Genomic DNA, 21,612 nt, shown 5'->3' on the forward strand with positions numbered 1-21,612 from the left:
ATGCTTCCACAAATCTGGAGTTTTCTACCGCAAATATTAATGCCATGTATAGGAGATAAATGGGCTGATCCACTTATAATCAGAGTTCCACCAAATTGGAAATTCTCCAACATAGTCTGTCACCAGTGCCTAGAGCAGCACCCAACACATTGTAGGTGCTCAATGCATATTTATTTTATGCTTGTTCATATTTTTAAATTTTATATTTTAAAACAGTGCTGAGGATTTTCAGTTCATTCTTTGGAAAATGGTTTCATGTTTGAGCACCACTTTTTTAAAGTTAATATTATCTACAAAGCTGTAACTCTGCTTATCCATAAGACAAAATTTTACATTGGTGTACAGGGTACTCAGCTTAGAGTGGCAGCCTCAAACTCACATGATTTTAGAAAGAATTTGTTGTAATACTTTTGCATAACTAAACATCTGTTGATTTTTTCTTGTGCTAAGCCAAGGATTCATCTGCCACAAAGGAAAACGAAGGGTTTACATTTCCTAAGGGAGCATAAAACTACTTGCAACACTTTTCAGGTTTTACCAATGTAGGATTTGAAAAATCCTGGAACTCAGTAGCAGCCAGTGTTACTTAGATAAAAAGGTGATTTAGAATTTCCCAGCAGAGAGCTGAAGTCAGGAAGTACTTGAAAGTCATCCCATTATTTTCAAATATTTGTGCCCAAAATTACTGTAAATGAGTTGCGAGTGTCTATCCTCTCCAGATCATGTCTGCTAGAATTTTAGTTTGTTTCTGCCTGTAGCATAATGTTTAGGTAGAGCAACTTACAGATGAGATGAACCAAGGTGGCTCTTGGACCCATGGCAGAGAGACCCCTGTTGTGTGTTTTAATTGTCCATTGCTGAATAATAAGTCATCTCAAAGCCTAGTGGCTTACAGACAATTTATTATTTTCTAGCATGGTTCTGTGAGTTCCCTCGGTTCAGCAGGAAGGTTCTTGCTGGGACCCCTTTGTGCAGGTTCAGACACAGAGCTGAGCAGGAGTCATTTGAAGGCTCAACCGGAATGGATATTCAAAACAGCTGTCACTTGGCTGGCACCTGATGTTGCCTGTTGGCTGGGAACTCAACCAGAGCAATCAATGACAGCACACTCACGTAAGACTCCCCATCGAGCAGCTGTGTGCCCATGGGAGCATCCAACAGCAAGTGTTTCCAGTCACAGGATTGTTGCAAGGCTTCTCATTATGGAACTCCAGAAATGTCAGAGGGTCACTTCTGCCACATTCTGTTGGTCAACCAAATCACTAAGGCCTGCCCAGGTTCAATGGTAGATACCACCTCTTGATAAAAGCATGCCATGGCATGAGAAATCCCATTACATCCATCTGTGGAAAATGCAAGCTACCGCAATGTAATAGCAGATAAACTGTGTATTTGGGAGAAGAGTATTATCAATCTGTACTTTGTAAACCTAAAACACAAAAGACAATATTAACTATACCTACTAATACAGAGCTTTTACATATATTTAAACAGTGCTTTTCATGTTTCAGGCACTAAAATAAGTTCTCTGTAGGCACCAAGTCATTTGATCCTCATAATAGCCAATTTATTATTGCAAATTTGTAAAAGAGGAAGCTGATGCTAATAAAGGTTGAGCAATTTGCCCAAGGCTACAAAGCAGTAAAAAACAGCTGTTCTGGATCTTGAGTTTGTACTTTGAGTAAGCACCATTCTGCCTCTGAATATTTGATATTTTTATCTCATTTTTTTAAAAGTTAAAAAATATTCTCTATATGTTTTAGTTGTATAAAGGGGACCTGATTTCTCTCTCTCTTTCTTCATATATACTTATTTAATTTATATATATTATATTTTTAATTTTTAATTTATATAATGGAAATAAGTTTCATGTATTTCATATATAGAGTTTTTGTAAAAAAGATTTATTTATTTATTTGAAAGGCAGAGTTGTTACAGAGAGGCAGAGGCAGAAAGAGAGAGAGAAGTCATTCCCTAGATGGCCACAACAGCTAGAGCTGGGCCAATCCAAAGCCAGGGGCCAGGAGTTTCTTCTGAGTTTCCCACATGGGTGCAGGGGCCCAAGGACTTGGGCCATCTGCTGCTGCTTTCCCAGGCCATAGCAGAGAGCTGGATTGGAAGTGAAGTAGCTGGGACTTGAACCAGTGCCCACATGGGCTGCTAGCACTACGGGTGACGGCTTTACCCACTACCCCACAGCACCAGCTCCCATGCAGAATGATACTTTCTATCCCCCACCCCACTCCCACTCTCTCTCTTCTTTCTTGTCTTATTTTTCTTTTAATTTTGACAATGACAAGAATGAAATCTCTATTTTTTTGGTCCACAAATGTGATAAAGAAGGTAAGAGCATCAGCCACCTCTTAAAGCTGGGCATATTTATATTGGCAGAAAGTATTATCAAAGTACAAATTTTTAAAAATTAAAAGCATAATTCATACAAGCATAAATGGACACATGTCAAAAGCTTATTTAAAACCTTAATGACAGAATTAGCAAAAAAAGAAGGCTGGTCAAAGAGAACTAAGGAAAATGAAGTGTTTATAACCATCAAAGGAAGCAATGACTAAGTGGTAATTTAGAATTAAAAAGTGGCTAATATTTTATAAGATAAAAAACTTAAATGCTAAGGTTTATTTTACATAAAAATCATCTGTATTGCTGGAATATTTATTTTCATTGCTATGGGACAAAATGATTCACGTCACTCTGTTTCCTACAATTAATATCTACCCACTTGGGGTTGTAAAATATCCTAGTCAATAACAACTAGTAAGGTGAGTGAGGTGAGCAAACCCCTGGAAAATCAGATCAAGCTTGGGCTGGGCTGCTGGGTCATGCCTAGCACTACTCGGAAGGGGTTCTCGGGAATCCCTGTGCTCCATGTCCAAGTCTTGGACAATTTTCCCAGCATAATAACAGTGAAAGTTCCTCAAAGACAGAGACACTGGACCGCTGTTGTTTGAGTTGCTGCACCGTATCTAAACCCATTCTCTTTGTTCAGGAATTCATCGCTGGGTGAGACTTGAAAGGAGGCAGGAGTTCCTGTTCTCTCTGAACCCCAGCAGCAAGATCAGGCACGTGAGTCAGATCTGGCGTACTGGAGGCTCTTTGCTGAGACTTTGAGGCTTGGCTGAGTGATGTGCAGAAGCAGTGGTGTTTTGATTTCATTGCACTGGTAGTGTGAGTTTTGTCAGCTGTGGCAGCAAAGACCCCCCGCCAACCGTTCCCGTGGTGAGCCTTAGAAGTGGGGCTCCCCCTCCACAGCCCTTGCGTGCAGCCTAGCTTTCCAGCTAAGAACTGCAGCTGTCACGTGAACTCTGCAAGCCCCTTATTATCTTTCTAATAAATTCCCTTTCTTCTTAAATAGTATGAGACGGCTTTTGTTGCTTACAACCAAGGACACTGAAATATTAATAGATATCCACACTTGTCAGGGTCAGACAACGTGTGTGTCATTGTCTTCTTTGGCTGAAATAGATAGTTCCCCTCACAAGATCTGTTGTGCTGATCTTAAATCAATTTTGTGCTTTATTTAAGGGAGAACTCCTTTAGTCTCTGTTGGAGAATACGTGCTGATGGAAGCTGTTTTCTATCTTTAAAACTCTGCTTTATTGACTCCCTGTCTCTGTGAGTGTGGGAATTATTTATGAGGTGGTGAATGTATAAGAATCTATACTAAATAGATACATTAAGGCATGATAGCTTTTGTATCTCACAAACCACTATACATTGAAATTATTGTAATAACTTACTCTTCCTAAAAGCTGACTTTGTAAATGATTTTTGTTCTAAGTCTTCCATGTTTACAGTTTTCTAATTATTTTCAAAAATATTTCTGGCTATGGCCATCATTAATCTTTAGCCATTCTTGAATTGTTTTAAACCTTTTATGATTTAAGAAATCATGTTAGGATCTAGAAAGGAACCACCTTTCCTTTTGCCAGAACTCACACAGATACATACATCCAGAGAGATGCAGGAAGATGACTGCTTCTGACTGAACTGGAATAAGGGGCTCTGATTTATCTCTCTGGTGGAACAATTAAAAATTAGACAAAATACACGCACCTACTCTTTTCAAGACCTTGGATTTCAGGCACTAAATGCCTGTGATATTAGAAATAGAGGAAATGAGGGGCCAGCACCGTGGCTCACTTGGTTAATCCTCCACCTGTGGCGCCGGCATCCCATATGGGCACCGGGTTCTAGTCCCGGTTGCTCCTCTTCCAGTCCAGCTCTCTGCTGTGGCCTGGGAGGGCAGTGGAGGATGGCCCAAATGCTTGGGCCCTGCACTCGCATGGGAGACCAGGAGGAGGCACTTGGCTCCTGGCTTCGGATCGGCATAGCTCCGCCTGTAGCAGCCATTTCGGGGGTGAACCAATGGAAGGAAGACCTTTCTCTCTGTTTCTCTCTCTCACTGTCTAACTCTGCCTGTCAAATGGATTGTGTCCAACAGTTGCCCCAGTGTATTGCCTGGAGAGTTTCCTGTTGGCAGTTCAAGCAAAGGGAACCCACATAGTCTAACAGATTCCCTGAGTTAAAGAGATGGCGCTATTAATCTGGTGAAACCCAGCTAGCAAGATTCAAAGGATAGAGCACTAAGAGGAGAAAACTATACAGAAACAGAATTGATAATATCTGCAGAGGGTCTCCAACAAAGAATTGATCAGTAGAAACAAATGAGGAAATCACCCATGGCTAGGGAAGGGGTGGCCCACAAGGACTGGGAGGGCTCTGAAGCTCACTTGGGACTGGGAATAGTGCCTATTCATACCCACCAGACGAGATAACTCTGAAATCATGGGCCTCTGGGAGAATACTCAGTAAGATCTTGCCTCAATAGTAAGAAATAATTAGCTTCTGTTCTGGACCTACCTAACAAATCTTAAAATCAAAACCCTCTCCTAAAATCATAAACCGCTTCCAAGTTCCCAAACTACATCACAGAAAAGAATTCAGATGTATTTATAGGAACACAAAAATATCCAGTACTCAAGAGAAGTATAAAAAATAATTTTGAAATTTCAAAAGACCCCACATAGCCAAAGTAGCCTTGATAGAGAAGAACAAAGCTGAAGATTTCATACTCCCTGATTGTAAAACATGTTACCAAGCTGCGGTAATTAAAATAGTATGGTACTGGCATCAAAACAGATACGTAGACCCATGGAACAGAATGGCAACTTAGAAATAAGCACATGCATATATGGTCAACTGACCTTTGACAAGGGTGCTAAAGACAGCTGGGGAAGGAGAGTCCTCAACAAGTATTGAGAACTGGATACCCACATGGGAAAGAGTGGAATTGGACTATTGGACTGTAGACAAAAATCAAATCAACATGGATTCAACATTTACATTTAAGGCCTGAAACTCTAAAAATCCTGGAAGAAAACACAGGGGAAAGCATCGTGATGTTGGTCTTGCTAATGGCTTCTTGAAATAACACTGAACGCGTATGTGAATAATAAGTAAAATAAGGCTCTCCCACAGTTCTATAGCAAAACAAACAAATAATAACATGATTTTAGAAATGGTCAAGGAACTGTTTCTCCAAAGAAGACATGCAAATGTACAAGAGGTATGAAACTATCCATATCATTAATAATTAAAGAAATTCAAATTTAAACCACAATGAGATGTATGAGAGGTCACCTAACACTCATCAAAATGGTTGTTAGCAAAAGAGCAAATGTTAGCAACTGTTGGCAAGGATGTAGTGAAACTGGATCTCTGTACCCTGCTGATAGGAATGTAAAGTGGTGTTGGCACTGTGGAGTATGGAAGTTCTTCAAATTAAAACTAGAGGGGCTGGCACTGTGATGTAGTGGGTAAAGCTGCTGCCTGCAGGGCCGGCATCCCATATGGTCACCAGTTCTAGTCCCAGCTGCTCCTCTTCTGATCCAGCTCTCTGCTATGGCCTGGGAAAGCAGTAGAAGATGGCCCAAGGACTTGGGCCCCTGCACACATGTGAGAGACCAGGAAGAAGCTCCTGGCTCTTGGCTTTGGATTAGCACAGCTCTGGCCTTTGTGGCCAATTGGGGAGCTGTGCGGGCCAGCTGCACCAGTCGAATGGAACCTGAAGGAGGGAGTGGGAATGAAAAGAGGGACAAGGGCACAGAGAATGGAGCCAAGACAATAAGTCTGATCAAGGCTCGTTTATTCTAATGTCTTAGTGGTATTTATACATAACCAGGCTGCAGAACAAAGAAGCATAAAAGAAGCACAAAAGATAACAACATACACAAGCAACTTATCGGGGCCTCCAATTGCACAGATAATTTTAACAGGGTGTTCTTGATTAACATCCTCCTTCAGGATGGGAGTATGTGACTTTTTTATCCCAGGAATTCCACGGGCTTAGATTAGCCTTGACTTGTCCAAAGGCTGCCTACAGGGAGTGAACCAGTGGATGGAAGACCTCTCTCTCTGTGTTTCCTTCTCTCTCTGTGTAGCTTTGACTTTCTAGTAAACAAATAAATCTTTAAAAAAAAAAAAACTAGAACTACCATATGATCCAGCAGCCTCACTTCTGGGTATATTGCCAAAATAATTGAAATCAGAATCTTTCCACATCCCTTGAGCATTCCTCACAATAGCCGAGCTAGGTAAACAGTCTAAATGCCCATCAGTATGAATGGATAAAGAAAATGTGATGTGTACATACAACGGGATATTACTCAGCCTTACAATAAGAAGGGAATCCTGCCATCTGTGACATGCAGGACAATCTGCACAACGTAATGCTAAGTGATACAAGCCAATCCCAGAAGAACAAATAGTCCAGGATTCCACCTCTGTGAAGAGTCTACAATAATCAGACTCATAGAAACGGGAAGTAGGGTAGTGGTTTCCAGGAACTGGTGGAGGGGCAGTTGGGGAGTTTCTTTGTAATGAGTATTAAGTTTCAATTTTGCAAGGTGAATAAGCTCTAGAGAGCTATACAATATTTTACCTACAGTTAACAATGCTGTGTTGTGTACTTAAAATTTTGTTGAAACACTCATGATAGTATTTTTACAGCAATTAAGGACTCCAACACCAAACATTTTGTGAGGACTGGCATCCAGTCAAAGATTATGAGACATGAATATAAGCCCCCAACATGACCCATGGTAAGGAGAAAACTCATTAATAGAACATGACTCAGAACTGACACCTATATTAGAATGAACAGATAAGGACAATACAATAGTTATTATAACCATATTCCATGTGCTCAACCAGAGGGAATATTGACAATGTTAAGTAGATCTGAGATATGTGCTAAGGTAGAAAATAAAAGAACACAAGGGTGGACATTGTGGCACAGCAGTTAAGCTGCTGCCTGGGACTCTTCATCCTGTATTGGAAGGCCTGGTTCATGTCTCAGCTATTCTGCTTCCAATACAGTTTCTTGCTGATGCACAATACCGAGAGGCAGCAGAGGATGATGGCCCAAGGACCTGGCTTTCTACCACCCATGTGGGAGACCTGGATGGAGTTCCTTGCTCCTTAGTTATCGTGGGTATTTGGGGAGTAAAAGAGTAAAACAGCCAATGGGAAATGTCTCTCTGCCTCTGTCCCTCTCTCTCCCCCTTCCCTCTCTCCCCCCTCCCTCTCTTCCTCCTTCCCTCTCTCTCTCTCCCTCTGTGTGTGTGTGTGTGTGTGTGTGTCTGTCTGTCTTTCTCTCCCTTTCATGTTTCATTCCAAATAGGTAAACATTTAACAAAAAAATTTTAGGGGCTGGTGCTGTGGTGTAGCAGGTAAAGCCTCTGCCTGCAGTGCCAGCATCCCATATGGCCGCCTGTTCAAGTCCCAGCTGCTCCACTTCCGACCCAGCTCTCTGCTATGGCCTGGGAAAGTAGTGGAAGATGGCCCAACTCCCTGACCCCCTGCACCCACATGGGAGACCCGGAAGAAGCTCCTGGCTCCTGGTGCAGCTCCAGCTGTTGTGGCCAATTGGGGAGTGAACCAATGGATGGAAGACCTCTCTCTCTCTCTCTCTCTCTCTCTCTCTCTCTGCCTCTCCTCTCTCTGTGTAACTCTGAATTTCAAATAAATAAATCTTTTTAAAAAATTTTAAAAATTAACAGAACACCAGTGAACAGTGGAACAACTTCAAGAAGTATAATATATGAGAGTACAACAGAAAGTTCATGAACAATTCAAGTTTATTTTAGTGCTGAGCAGACAATTTTGAAATACATGAATAGCTTCTTCATAATACTCATTTTCCATGAACTTTTTGAAGACCCATTACTGCATGAATTTCAAAAAAATTTTGCGCCCATAATAAACTTCTCTTTCAATTCCATTTTCAACAAACTTTTTGAAGTACACTTGTATAGTTAGGTCCTAACCCACTGAACAAAGAAATTCAAGAAACCCCAAGCAGAAGAAACATGAAGAAAATTGTAATTGGACAAATCATTTAGTCTCAAATCCTTGCATCTCCTGCAAAATATGGTCAATAGCATCTTTCCTGACTGCCTTGGAGAGTTGTTGTGAAGGCAAATGAGACAATGCATGCAAAAGCGATTGACAAAATTGCAATGAAATGTGAACCGTGAGATCTGGTAAGGAGAGATGTGGAGTCATTAAACCGAAGCTGGGGGATTCTATATGTGGATTTTATTTACACATGCCATGCTTGTGTTTCTTTATAATTGATAATTAAAATTTCAATGCAGCACCTGGGACAACATAAAACACAGCAGGGTTATAAACTTAGATGTGCAGAGGAAATGTGCTTCCTCTGCTTTTGTTTATAATCAGCCTGGTTTTCTGCACAAACTCCCTCCTGCAGGGGAAGTAGAGAAGAAATAGCTGTCACGCCCGCGTTGATTAACGTTATGGAGCTGTCATCAACAGGGGGCCCTTTAAGGCCTGTTCGCCTCTCTGAGCTCTTCCTCCTCCTCTAGCGTGGTCTGGGGTAATGGCAGGAGAGGGACTTGTGGGACCTGTTGGGGCAGAGTCAGAGCCCCTCAGTCCCGGCCTGATTGGCTCAGCCTTAATTGGTGGTCCAGGGTCTCAAGTGATCTCTTCCCGGAACCTGGCCAACACCTGAGCCCTGGGGTGGACTCAGGGTGGGCATGAGGGTTGCAGGACTGGGGTCCAGATGCCCCCTGGGGGCCAAGGAAACACCCGGTTCCCACCCAGAAGGCACTGGAGCCAGACTGGCCAAGGAGCTAAGTCTGACGTTCCCCAGTGCCTATCTACACTGCACCACCAAGGGGAGGCTGCTTGGCAGGTCCCCGTTTGGGAAGGGGCAGACTGTGCCTGGTGCCAGTTTTCTGATTAGGACTGGGAGTTGAAGTCTCCCTTCCATCTGGCTCTCCCGCACCTATTTAACACTCCTTCCTCTCTCCGGGCTTCAGTCCAGAGCAGAAACTCGGGGGGAAGTCAGGACAAACGCTGCTGCACGCTTTGCTTACCTGCACGGCCCCGGCCAGAAAAATGTTGACCTTCCTTCTTCTTCCTCTTCGTCTTGTTTTTGTCTTACCCGGAGGCCCTGGGGCCTGTGTTAGGTAGAATCTGCTAGAGCAGTGGAGTGGCTGCCTCATTCGAGGGGGCCCAAGACAAGATGAAAATAAAGACTCCATTTTCAAAACTGAGAATTTCAAGAGAACAACAGCAGGAGATGAAGGCAACAAAACACCTTGAGTGACGTCTGGAGAAATCGAGTACATCTGGTGCCTCGGAAAAAGCTGTGTCTTATTAAAGAAGTCCAGAGTGTGAGTTTGCTTCTGCCTTTGAGTGATGAACCTCCCAGGAAGGAACCCACGTAAGGCACAATTCCGTGCATTTGCGTCATAACTGTAAGGCTCTTTCCTTGTGTGAAGGGCATGTGGAGGGACTTTCCCTATTGTCCTGGTCATTTGACAAAGCTTACAGAGAAGGGAAATCTTTTTGCACACATCCTGAATTCATAGAGCTGCCCATGAGCTGGCCCACTGGGGAACACAGAGCTTCCTTTCAGGACTGGCACAGAACGCAAGCAAAGGGAGGAACCGGGCGGGGGGGCAGGGCACAACCAGGAGGGAGCCTGGTGTCCGTGGAATGTAGTAACCACCTCTCCTGTCCACCCTGTGAGAGGTACCAAGGAGGATGTCCTGGAGGTTGGGTAGCCTGGAAGAAGGGCTCTTGGGCTAGTGTTCTCTGAACTGAAGAATTTATATAGCCTTCCTGGCGCTGCTCTGGGGGGTTGTGTGTGAGAGAATTCTTTGGGGGAAGTTTAACATGTTTCCTCTGAAGTTTTGAGAGCATTTAGGGAACCTGCACCTAATTGGGAGACATCTGAAGGCCCAGGGAGCAGCTTGTGTCAATATGGTTTGAAAAAAAAAATGGTGTAAGATATGTGGGGAAAAAAGGAAAAAAGGAGGTACTCTGAACTCATCGCTATCTCCTTAGCCCTCAGAGGATACAGAACACCTCTGAGGAACCCAGGGTTCCCTTTCAAGATGCTAGGAAGTGTAGACAGACAAGAGCCTTGGGGCTTCCCAGAAGCCACTAGGTAAACCCAGTTGGCAGAAGGAATCTGAATGAGCGGGACAACCAAGGAGGACATGGACCCTGTCCCGAGGTCACTTACGCCACCTTTGCAGAGACCACCACTTCATCAGGGGCTATCAGTGGTCACCAGAAATAGCTCAGCTCACAGTGAGGCCACAGGCACAGTCCCACCGTGGACCTCGGGTGTCAGGTGAGCAGCATCGCTCTTCTCTCTCCTGAAGTCCTCAGTGCTAAAGTGAATCCTCGGGATCTCAATGTCTGAAGAGAGAGTGAGGAAACTCTCAGTGGCAATGTTGGAAATAGGTGAGAGAGACCTCTTGGCTATAGGGCTCAACCCTTACCATGGCACTGTACCTGCTCTCCAAGGTAGAGACACACCAATCACAGCAGAAGTCTGCTTTTCTGGGGTGCCATGGGGTTCTTATTTTCTTAAAATAAGAAATGGCTGTTCCCTGTTAAATGAAGACCGTTTTGGGCTCCTGAAAGAGGGGGGGCTGCCTTTCCCTTCTCAATGCCAGGGGTCCCACCATCTGCTGGATCCAAGTTGATTTCTTCCAAATGACTGGAGCTAGAGCCAGACAGGTTGCAGGCAGTTGTCAAGGTTGGGAAGTCCTGTTTTGGGGGAATCAAGTTCAAGTTATACCTTGAACTTAAATAAACTCTCAAGTTAGTGAATTGTCATGAATAAAGATTAGAAATCAGAGAAATAAAACAACAGCAAAAAGAAATTCTCTGATTAGCTCTCATTTCCTTCCCCTTGACAAAATGCATCCTTCTTTTTAGAATTATTTTCTACAGATTACCTTAAAGGCCTTGACTCCATCAGAAAAACAGGCAGTGTTCAGAGGGGAGAGAGGAACTGTCCAGAGAGCCTAAACAAGGGTTTGACCAGCAATCTTGCTTCCTCTACCCAGATGTTTGAAAAATACTAATGGATTGCCTGGTTGTGATGAAAACACAAGCAACACACACACACACACAGAGTGTGTTTTTAAGAGATTATTTTTAGAGTCTTAGTATTTGGATTCAGTGATCCATGTTGACTTATTAAAAATTTAATAAAGGTCAAATTCTATGCCTCAAAAGCCTGCCAATGCTCTAATAAGTGCTTGTGATATTTTCATTGTTGAATATAGAATTTTTAACATATCAACCACCATTTCTGTGAGCCAGCACCCTTCTATTTTTATCCTATTCCTTTAATGTAGTTCAGTTTTCTTTTTCTGTATATGACCTCACTTTCCCTGCATCAGTAAGGAGTCTATATCAAATATTAACCAAGATAAAACCACAGCCCAGAAACTCTAGGCATGCTGAAATCCAAGTGACGTGGTGTGTTTTACTGTTGCCTTTCTGAGATATTCAGCTCAAGTAAATTTCCATTTACACAGTACAAGCTATGACTTGAAAACAGAATGGTAGGGCATTTGTAGATCGTAGTAACAAAAGGAAAAACAATCTCAAAGTGAGCATTCTTCGGAAGGTCATTTCTCCGAGTCTAGAGAACTTGGTTATCTTATTACTCAGTATCTGCACCCTGTCCCTTCAGTCTGCTCATCTTTAAGGCAGAAATATTTACCATGCATTATGTGGACATAATAATATTGAATATTCATTCAATGGAAGTGGTTAAGAACATAGGATTTGGCCGGTGCCGTGGCTCACTAGGCTAATCCTTCACCTGCAGCGCTGGCACCCTGGGTTCTAGTCCTGATTGGGGCGCCGGATTCTGTCCCGGTTGCTCCTCTTCCAGTCCAGCTCTCTGCTGTGGAGGATGGCCCAAGTGCTTGGGCCCTGCACCCGATGGTAGACCAGGAGGAAGCACCTGGCTCCTGGCTTCGGATCGGCACAGCGTGCCAGCTGTAGCGGCCATTTTGGGGGTGAACCAACGAAAGGAAGACCTTTCTCTCTGTCTCTCTCTCTCACCGTCTAACTTTGCCTGTCAAAAAAATTAGGATTTGATATAAAGCTTTTTTAAAATAAATATTGATTTATTTGAAAGAGAGAGAGAGAGAGAGATTCTATACACTGGTTCACTCCTCAGATGGCCACAATGGCCAGGGCTGGGCCAGGCCAAAGCCAGGGGGCCAGGAGCCAGAAGCTTCTTCCACGTCTTCCACACGATTGGCAGAGGCCAAGGACTTGGGCCTTCTTCCGCTGTTTTTCCCAGGCCATTAGCAGGGAGCTGGATTGGAAATGGAGCAGCCAGGATACAAACCAGTGCCCATAAGGGATGCAGCTGTTGCAGGAGATGGCTTTACCCACTATGTCACAATGCTGGCCCCTTGAAATAGTCTTTACCCTGCCTCTTCTCAGCTATGCTACCCATACAAAATATTAAACTCTAGCTCAATTTTATGAAAAATAGGGGTACCTATGTGAAGTTCATGTAGTTTTTATGAGTTATATGAAATAATTTACATAAAGCCTCTTGCTCTGTTTTTAATAGGGAATAATTTTTAAAAAGATTTATTTATTCATATTTGTTTATTTGAAAGGGAGAGAGAGAGAGAGAGAGAGCACTGCTGGTTTACTCCCCAAATGCCCACAACAGCTGGGGCTGGATCAGGCAAAAGCCAAGGGCCAAGAACATCATCCGATGTCCCACACGGGTGGCAGGATCCCAAGTACCTGAATCATCCTTTGCTGTCTCCCAGGTGTGCATTAGCAGGAAGCTGGATTGCAAGTGGTGGTGGGGCTTGGCCCCAAGCGCTGCAGTACGGGATGTGGACTGCCCAAGCAGCGGTGGGACCCCTGCACCGCAGTGCCTGCCTGCTCTCCATTTGCTGTGAGTTTTCAGTTAACAGCTGCTGTCCTGATGCTGCAAGTGCTTCCAGTTATGCGTGTTGGGTGAAAGGAGACGGAAGAGAATGGGCCCAGGAAACAAGGGATGTCAGCTTCCTCAATCAAAAGACTTCTGGACTGACGATAAAATTCGACTCTAGGAGAGAGCAGTCATAACAAGAACAACAAAACATTGCTCAGACGTTAACATCCGAGTTCCAACAGGGACACTCACTGCAATTCGTGGGAGAGACGCCTGGGAGAGGATCTGCATCCCAATTCCTTCCTTCTCAGGTTCTCCTTCCCTTCCCAATCCTTAAATGGAGGGAACTTCAAAATGTATGGAAATAAGGAATTAAAAAGTGAAAATGTAAGAATAAATTTATCAGGCTGGCGCTGTGGTGCAGTGGTTTAATGCCCTGGCCTGAAGTGCCAGCATCCCATATAGGCACCAGTTTGAGACCCGGCTGCTCCACTTCTGATCTGGCTCTCTGCTATGGCCTGGGAAAACAGTGGAAGATGGCCCAAGTCCTTGGGCTCCTGCACCCACATGGGAGACCTGGAAGAAGCTCCTGACTCCTGGCTTCGGATTGGCACAGCTCCAGCTGTTGCAGCCAACTGGGGAGTAAACCAGCAGATGGAAGACCTCTCTCTCTCTCTCTCTCTCTCTCTCTCTCTCTCCCCCTCTCCTCTCTCTGTGTAACGTGGACTTTCAAATAAATAAATCTTTAAAAAGAAAGAAAGAATAATTATCAACATAAACTCTATCAAGTTCAAGACATGTTTTTAAGTGGCCATACCATCATTTAGTCTACTCCTACAAAATCTAGTGTCCTTAGAATTTAACCCTGTCAATGCAATCTTTTTTACATTATTTTTAAACATGTTTGTTTACTTAATTTGAAAGGGAGAGAGAGAGAGACAGAGAGACAGAGATGGACAAAGATCTCCCTTTCATTTGTTCACTCCCCAAATGTGCACAATGGCTAGGGCTGGACAAAGCTGAGGGCCAAAGGTTCTATCTGGACTCTCCCATGTGGTGGGGACATAGTTTCATAAACCATCACTTGCTGCCTCCCAGAGTGTGCCTTAACAGGAAGCTGTAGACAGGAGCTAAGCTGCTTTTTTTTTTAAGATTTATTTTACTTATTTGAAAGACAGAGTTACATAGAGAGGTAAAAACACAGAGAGAGGTCTTCCATCTACTGATTCGCTTCCCAGATGTCTGCAATGGCTGGAGCTGTGCCAATCAAAAGCTAGGAGCCAGGAGCTTCTTCCTGGTATCCCATGTGGGTACAGGGGCCCAAGGACTTAGGCCATCTTCTACTGCTTTCCCAGGCCACAGCAGAGAGCTGGATGGGAAGTGGGGCAGCCGCGACTTGAACTGGCACCCATATGGGATGCTGGCCTTTCAGGCCAGGGCGTTGACCTACTGTGCCACAGCACCAGCACCTAAGCTGGGTTTGAAGCTGGGCACTCTGATATGGGATGTGGGCATCCCAAGTAGCATCTTAACTACTACACAAATGTCAGCCCCAATCTGTTTGACATTATTGACTAAAGAAAAGCAGATGCCCTTTAAGGATTTTTTAAGATTAGAAAATGAAAAGAAGTCATAAGGAGCCGAATCAGGACTGTTTGGTGCCTGCTGAATGATGTCCCATCAAGGCTCACGAAACTGTCCTTGCTGCGGAATCATTCTCGGGTAAAATTTCCTAGGCATTTTTCTGCTAAAGCTTTAGCTACCTTTCTGAAAACAGCATCATAATAAGCAGATGTTACCATCCTTTGGCCCTTCAGAAACTCAACAAGCAACATATCCTGCATTGCACCCCAAACCGTTGCCCTTGACTGCTCCTTTTTATTTTTTTGGCCTTGACTGGTCCTCTTCCAGCTCTTGGCAGCCATCGCTTCGACTGCACTTGGTCTTCAGGGTCATAGTGGTGAAGCCGTGTTTCATCTGCTTTGACGATTCTTCCAAGAAATGTCAGGATCTTGGTCCCATTTGTTTAAAATTTCCACTAAAAGCTCCGCTCTTATCTGCAGCTGATTTGGGCACAGCTATCTTGCCCCCATTGCGTGGAAAGTTTACCCACCTATAATTTTTCTCAGCCAGAATTGTGTAGGCTGAGCCGACTTGAGATCTCCATGGTTTTGGCTCTTTTTTCTACTGTTAGTCATCCTTCCTACTCAGTCAGGGCGTGAGCAAGGTGAATTTTGCTTTGCAAATTTATATGTGGATTGTCTACCACCATGGGCTTCCTCTTCAACATCGCCTCATCCCTTCTTAAAATGAGTTATCAGTTTGCAAGCTGCTGATTTGAAGCAGAGGCATTGTAAAGTATCAGTTATTTCACCATTTTTTCCACCCAAACCTCACCATAAAATTGATTTTTGTTTTTGCTTCAGTGTTAGCAGAAATTTTTTTTAACCTGATGTCTTATCCTTCTGAATACCTCAAACAGGATCCCATACAGACATGTTATAACATGTTAGTACAAGTTTATTTTGATGCAAAAAAATTTTTTAGAGTCCATGCATAGTTTTTTTTTCATAAAAACCATTTTTCATGAACTATTTGAAGGCCTCTTGTATTATAAGATAATTGAACACTTTGAGAATTGTCATTGGCAGAAAAACGTAGAATGTAGCTGAAGTTATGGTCATGGGAATCTGAAGAAGCCTTGGTAGTTGCCAAGAGAGATCCCTACAGGCTGTATAAGGCTTAGGAGTTTTTGAAAAGCTGGTTAGCTTTTTATCTTCCTTGTACCAAGAGCAAATGGGAAGCAGACATCTACTACATCTGTAAAATTTTCAGTTGTAAAGCCCAATGCTTTTCAAGCTATCTGTAGGGAAGGATCTGCTATGGACTTTTCCCCAGTACATCACAAATCAACACATGGTCCTACTGTGTAGGACCAGTATGCATCTCGACCCACGTGGACTTGTTCTGTGAGTTTGGCATTCTGTACTGGCCTTTACTCCATTCAGTGAGACATAGTCGCTGATCACTCACTTGGAGTTACAACAATGCAAAATTCATGAAATTTGCTAAGTGTTTATGCCCAGTTCCATGTTTATCTTGTCACAGTCTGGAAGCATATTTTGAACTGGACTACTCTCTGCTATTTTTATCCTACCCCCAAATTTAAAAAACTACAACAATAGGAGCAAAATTTAGTGAAGATATAATTTCAATCACAAAACTAGGAAATTTGGAGAGGGTAAACATCTATCTAACTTAGCTGCCCTGTGTTTTCAATATAAATCTTGGCATCATGGAAAGAAGGTGAATATTGATATCAGGTGCACCTGTTGCATTTGAGTCCCAGCTCAGCTGCTTACCAGATGTGTTTCTATTGGACAAGTTTTTATCTCTAAGTCTCTGTATCTTCACCTGAAAAATGTGGACCCGCAGATTTACAACAGAATTATGATGAAGGTTAAATACTTTGTGTTTATAAAGTGCTTAGCACAGGGTCTGGGTAAGAACTAGCAAACATATTTATTCAATATTGCATATTTGGGAATTTATAATCTAAACTTTATAATTTTAGTTGACTCTGGATGCAGCTATACTCATTGCTATATCCATTGCTTTTCTATGACTATATACTATACAAATAGCTTTTCTCCCTTAAATCCAAAATATCCTTTCCCATTGAGCCTGGGCTAGATTCATTACATTTAGATGTAACAATTCTGATCACATCTTAATCTGAAATTTCTGGATATCGCCATGCCTAGTTTCATGTAAAATGTACACTAAAGTAGTAATACTGGAACATGCAAAGCAATCTCAAAATGTAGTAAATCATCCCTGGGTATCTACCTGCAAGGGATTGGTTCCAGAATTACCTACCTCACCACCATCACTGTGGATAGCAAACTCTGAGAATGCCCAAGTCCCTGATATACAATGGCATAGTAGTTGTGTGTAACCTACACATATCCTCCCATATACTTTAAATAATCTGTCGATCACTCTTAACATCTGATACAATGTAAATATGGAAGCAGAGTTATACTATTGTTTATGGGATGGGGACAAGAGTAAAACCTGTGCATATTCAGTTCAGGTAATTTTTTCGTCTTTTCAATGCAGTGATGATTAAATTCATGGATGCAAAACCCACAAGAGAAAAAGGGCAGGCTGTAGAAATAAAAATTCATTTGGCAGCTTTTAAAATGCAGATTCCAAGGCCTGGCCCTCATATCTCTGACTTACCTGTTCTTGAATGAGGCCCTGGAATTTATAAACACCTGGCTCCCACCTCTGGGAGATTTTGATGCAGGAGACTCATGAATGATGCCTTTAAAAAAGCTGTGACTGTGTATGGATACTGAGGGATCCCAGCGTTTCCATGGACCCATGTGTATCTTGACTGTGTTGGTGAGTGTATGAACTTTTACATATGATAAGAGTGCACAGAACTACACACACACACACACACACACACGCATATACACACACACAATCTAGGCTGCTCATGTACCACAGAAGCAATCTGAACATTCTGTATTTGAGGTTTCAATCATTTATAGTCCTCATTTTTCTCACTTATTAGTAAAAAAACTCAGACAGCTTTTTGGCTTTTCTTTAATAAACCAACAAATTTGTCACCTGCTGGCTCGGTCAAGCCAGCTTCATTAGACTTCTACAATGTTTCTTGGTCAGGTAAAAATGAGTGCTTTCAATTTGCCATTTGCAGGCACTCCATCACTTTTAGTTAAGTGGATGGATTAAATGTGCTGCTTAAGTACACTGGGGAAAGCAAAAGCTCCGAAAAGTGGATCACTTTCTTTACTGAAATAGACTTTGACTCTCAAAGCGTATGCCATACACTCTTCCTCATCAATAATTTAAATCTTGGAATGTTTAGAGAGTTGGGGTGTCTACCTATGACAATTGTCATTTTCATGTGAATATTTAATGTTCAATGACCATGTATAATTATATGAAAGGTAGGGGTGGCTATTTAGTGACATCAAGGAATCACCAGAAATGCTTTTAGGTGGCTTAATCGTATCGTGGTGAGGTATGAGAATAGCATTTTCATCTTTTAAGGATGCAAGCTGAGATACTCAAGGGTGAAGTGATAGAATGACATAGGGTTTCCTTCAAAGTAACACAGGAGCAGGGGAGAAAGCAGGGGTATACATGGAGCAAGGTTGGCTGTGAGTTGCTAATTGGTGAAGCTGGGTAATGGGTCCATAGGAATTCATTATACCATTTTCTCTACTTTTGTTTTCTGTGTGAAGTGTTTCATATGAAAACGTTTTAAAAAGTAGTTAAAATTAAAAGTAGCCTTGATGATATGCCTGAGTCAAAGTTCAATCTTGTGCATATTGAAAATATGAGCTAAGTCAGTGGGAAACTCGCATTTTCATTCAAGTGCATCAAGCACTCATGAATGTGTCACTGAGGAAGAATGGACAGGCACTCGTTGGCAGGTGCCTGCTGGTGTGGGGGCCAACACTGCCCGGCACAGTAAGCATCAGCCCTCAGCTTAATGTCTTCAGTCTTCTTATTTGTATGCATCATAACAGCAGATAACCTGCTGTTTCAAGATAACCTGCAAAAGAGCAGGGCAAATATTTTAGAAGTCATTATCATGTACATATTTATTTCCTTTTTGCTTTCTTGTTTCCTGAGATCCTGGATATCCTAATAGAATGAATAATGTGCATTTTTAAAATTTCTGTTTGTTGGGAAGAGTGGACTATCTCCAAAGTTTCCATCCTTAGGATTTCTCCCAGGTTCCTCTCCTGGGCAGGACAGGAGATAGCAGTTAGGTGGCCTGGCTCCCCCAAGCCGAGTTGCCACAGAGTTTTGAGAAACAGACTCAAACCCAGACAGTGCCAATGTTGTTCTCGACTGCATGCACCACTCACCTTTTTATCACAACCCTCATGTCTTTTAAAAACAGTTTTTCTCATCCTTGCAGTTCTGTATTATAAATGGTGCTTTCAGGATAACTATCCCTTGAGTCATTTTGAAGCTGCACAAAGCTTTGGAAGACAAAAGCAGCCAGTCAATCAACCACACACACACACACACATACACACACAACCAAACAAAGCGCTAGAATCACTAAGCCTTATCATTCTTCCAGCCAGCATTCCTTGAGGATTTCCTGTGGGTAAAGTTTAGACAACTTAAGAGTTTTAGCATATTTGCAGACAAAATATGCATGCATTGCAAAAACAGAAAAAGAACAAGTAAATAACTTACCCATTGTCCTGAAAAAAATGGCCCAAATTATGTCCGAGAATACTGGGAAAATGAAGTATATGATAGTGAGCATGGTGTTTGCTTTTTTGATCTTTTAAAAATAGATGTGACATTTTGTAAATTGTTCAAATAAACGTGTCAGTCTCCCAGGAGCCAGGTAGCATTGTGCTGCATTTTAAATTAAAAATATTGACAGATACCATTTGCTAAGAATGTGCTCTGCTCAAGATGTCCATAAGGATTATTTTCTGTCTTGCACTGGACTTGTCAGGTGGGAATTCTCACTTCTGGTTTTCAGATGACAACACTAGTGAGGCTAAGGAATATGATCACTGTCATGGTCAAGTTTAAGACAGGCCTAAACAAAGACACTGTACCATCTTCTAAGTCTCACTCTTCTAGCACCCTTGCTGGCCCCATCCTACAAAAAGTTGGAGTAGAGAGTTTAATCCAGCAAGGGAAGATCTGTGAATTCTGGATTTTTTGTTTACCAGTGTTTGATCCTACCCCTTCTTGTTGCTTGTGAAATGCACACATTTCCCATTTAGATTTAGGAACTGTGTAGTTAAGTAAAAGAAATTTCCCAACCAATGTTGTATTGTTCATTCATATCAGCCAAAGGAATTTTCCAGTGGTCAAGAGAAGGGTGTTGGAAAATTAACGAATGTTAACCCTTGATGTGTTGAGGGGAACCTTCTACTCCCTGGGTTTCTAAGAACAATGGAAGGGAGTATCTCAAATGTGGAATCTTCTGGTGGGCAGTGGTGGTGTCTCATGGAGATTTTACAACACTTAGAAGTCTTCAAGATTTCATTTAGCATATGGAGATATTGTGAGGACTCTGTCTCAACACCATCTGTTCCTTGGTTCTGTTCTTGGAAGTCAGAAGCCCTAACTCTGGGCAGGGTGTGTGAGCCATGAATGTTCCAGGGCCATCTTTAGATCAGACAAGTTACTATGTCACACATGTAAAGCCAGCCATCATCAGTGGACCGATGGCAGAAGAAACGGGGTGTGCTAGGTTGCAAAGATAGAGTGAGAGTCATTGGTGCCCTGGCTGGAGGAAAGCTGTCTGGACCACAGCCATGAGAGTTCTACTGAACTGCATTGTTGTCGGCAGCTTCTGTATATTTGAAAGTTCAAACATTTGTGAAGGCTGGCTCTGGGTGCTAATGAATTTGAAATGGTAAATCTAGTAGAATTATGGAGACTTCCAATGATCTGGAGACATAAACTAAAGTTAATGTGACTAAAAAGCAGGTTGATCAGATTTGCTGGTACTTTTTTTTCTCCTTCCTTAAACATTTCTGCATGTAACAATCTTACCCTGGGACATGTGCAGCTGTGGGGACACCTGCACAGGACATGGTAGGAACCAGCTAAGTAGGCAGAGCCAGATCAACCTGCTTAGAGCCAAGGCTGCGTTAGGGCTGTAAAATTGTTACAGAGGCTGTTTTGCTTTCCATCTGGATTTGCAGGCCCTCGTACTATGTAGATGAATGTGAGGTCACACAAATAGGTGCTCAACAAACATTTTTCCAATCAATACATGGGTACAGGTGAAGTGGTGCCCAAATGGATCCTGATGATCCCCAGGGTAGGGTTGTACCAGCATTTCTGGAGTGGGAAATTAACTGCAGACACTGGACTTTCCTTTACAGATGTAATTAGGACACTCTCGGGATTTTGTGTGTGTGTGAAAATTGGTTATATATTTCTTTTCCTTGTTCAAACTTCTAGCACATTTAAATATTTCTCCTAATGTAATTTCTTTTTCTTCAGCCACCCCTGATGCTGGCTGAGCCTTCACTACTTATGAATGTTGTAATCTAATAAGCCTTATCTCTATTTACTTTGGAGCTGAAGTTCCAATTAGTTGCATTTGGGAAAGATTACTTCAGCCACTCTGCCCTGGGAGGCAGTGGGTGCCAAGCTTCTGCTCTTCTGTGGTTTTGTTCCAATTGTTCTGCTACATTCTGCTGGAGCTATTAGCATTTCATCATTCTTTGAGAAAGCCCAATGTAGCATGGCTTACAGTAATAAAATGTGCATTGTGATACCGAAGGGGAGTTTAGGGAGAGGATTATGTCAGATCC

The 21,612-nt window shown here is 42.6% G+C and overlaps 2 protein-coding genes and 1 long non-coding RNA gene across 3 annotated transcripts in view; 1 reads left to right on the plus strand and 2 right to left on the minus strand.

The window, feature by feature from the left end:
* Positions 1-21,612, plus strand: part of SLC35F4 (solute carrier family 35 member F4) — a 344,601-nt gene that overhangs the window by 179,237 nt on the left and 143,752 nt on the right. The gene's annotated exons all lie outside the window — the stretch shown is intronic.
* Positions 8,139-9,743, minus strand: LOC138844608 (uncharacterized). Its single transcript, XR_011380692.2, has 2 exons — positions 9,420-9,743; positions 8,139-8,785 (listed from the first exon to the last, which is right to left on the minus strand). It is a non-coding gene; the product is annotated as an uncharacterized LOC138844608 (long non-coding RNA).
* Positions 10,640-21,612, minus strand: part of LOC138844575 (uncharacterized) — a 58,224-nt gene continuing 47,251 nt past the window's right edge. The window contains 2 exon segments of the mRNA XM_089309603.1: positions 10,640-10,755; positions 16,627-16,678. Coding sequence (XP_089165729.1) covers positions 10,640-10,755; positions 16,627-16,678 — 168 coding nt within the window.

The sequence above is a fragment of the Oryctolagus cuniculus genome, chromosome 12 (genome assembly GCF_051225735.1).
Source record: "Oryctolagus cuniculus isolate XC-2025 breed Fujian yellow rabbit chromosome 12, ASM5122573v1, whole genome shotgun sequence".
NCBI classification, from domain to species: Eukaryota; Metazoa; Chordata; class Mammalia; order Lagomorpha; family Leporidae; genus Oryctolagus; species Oryctolagus cuniculus.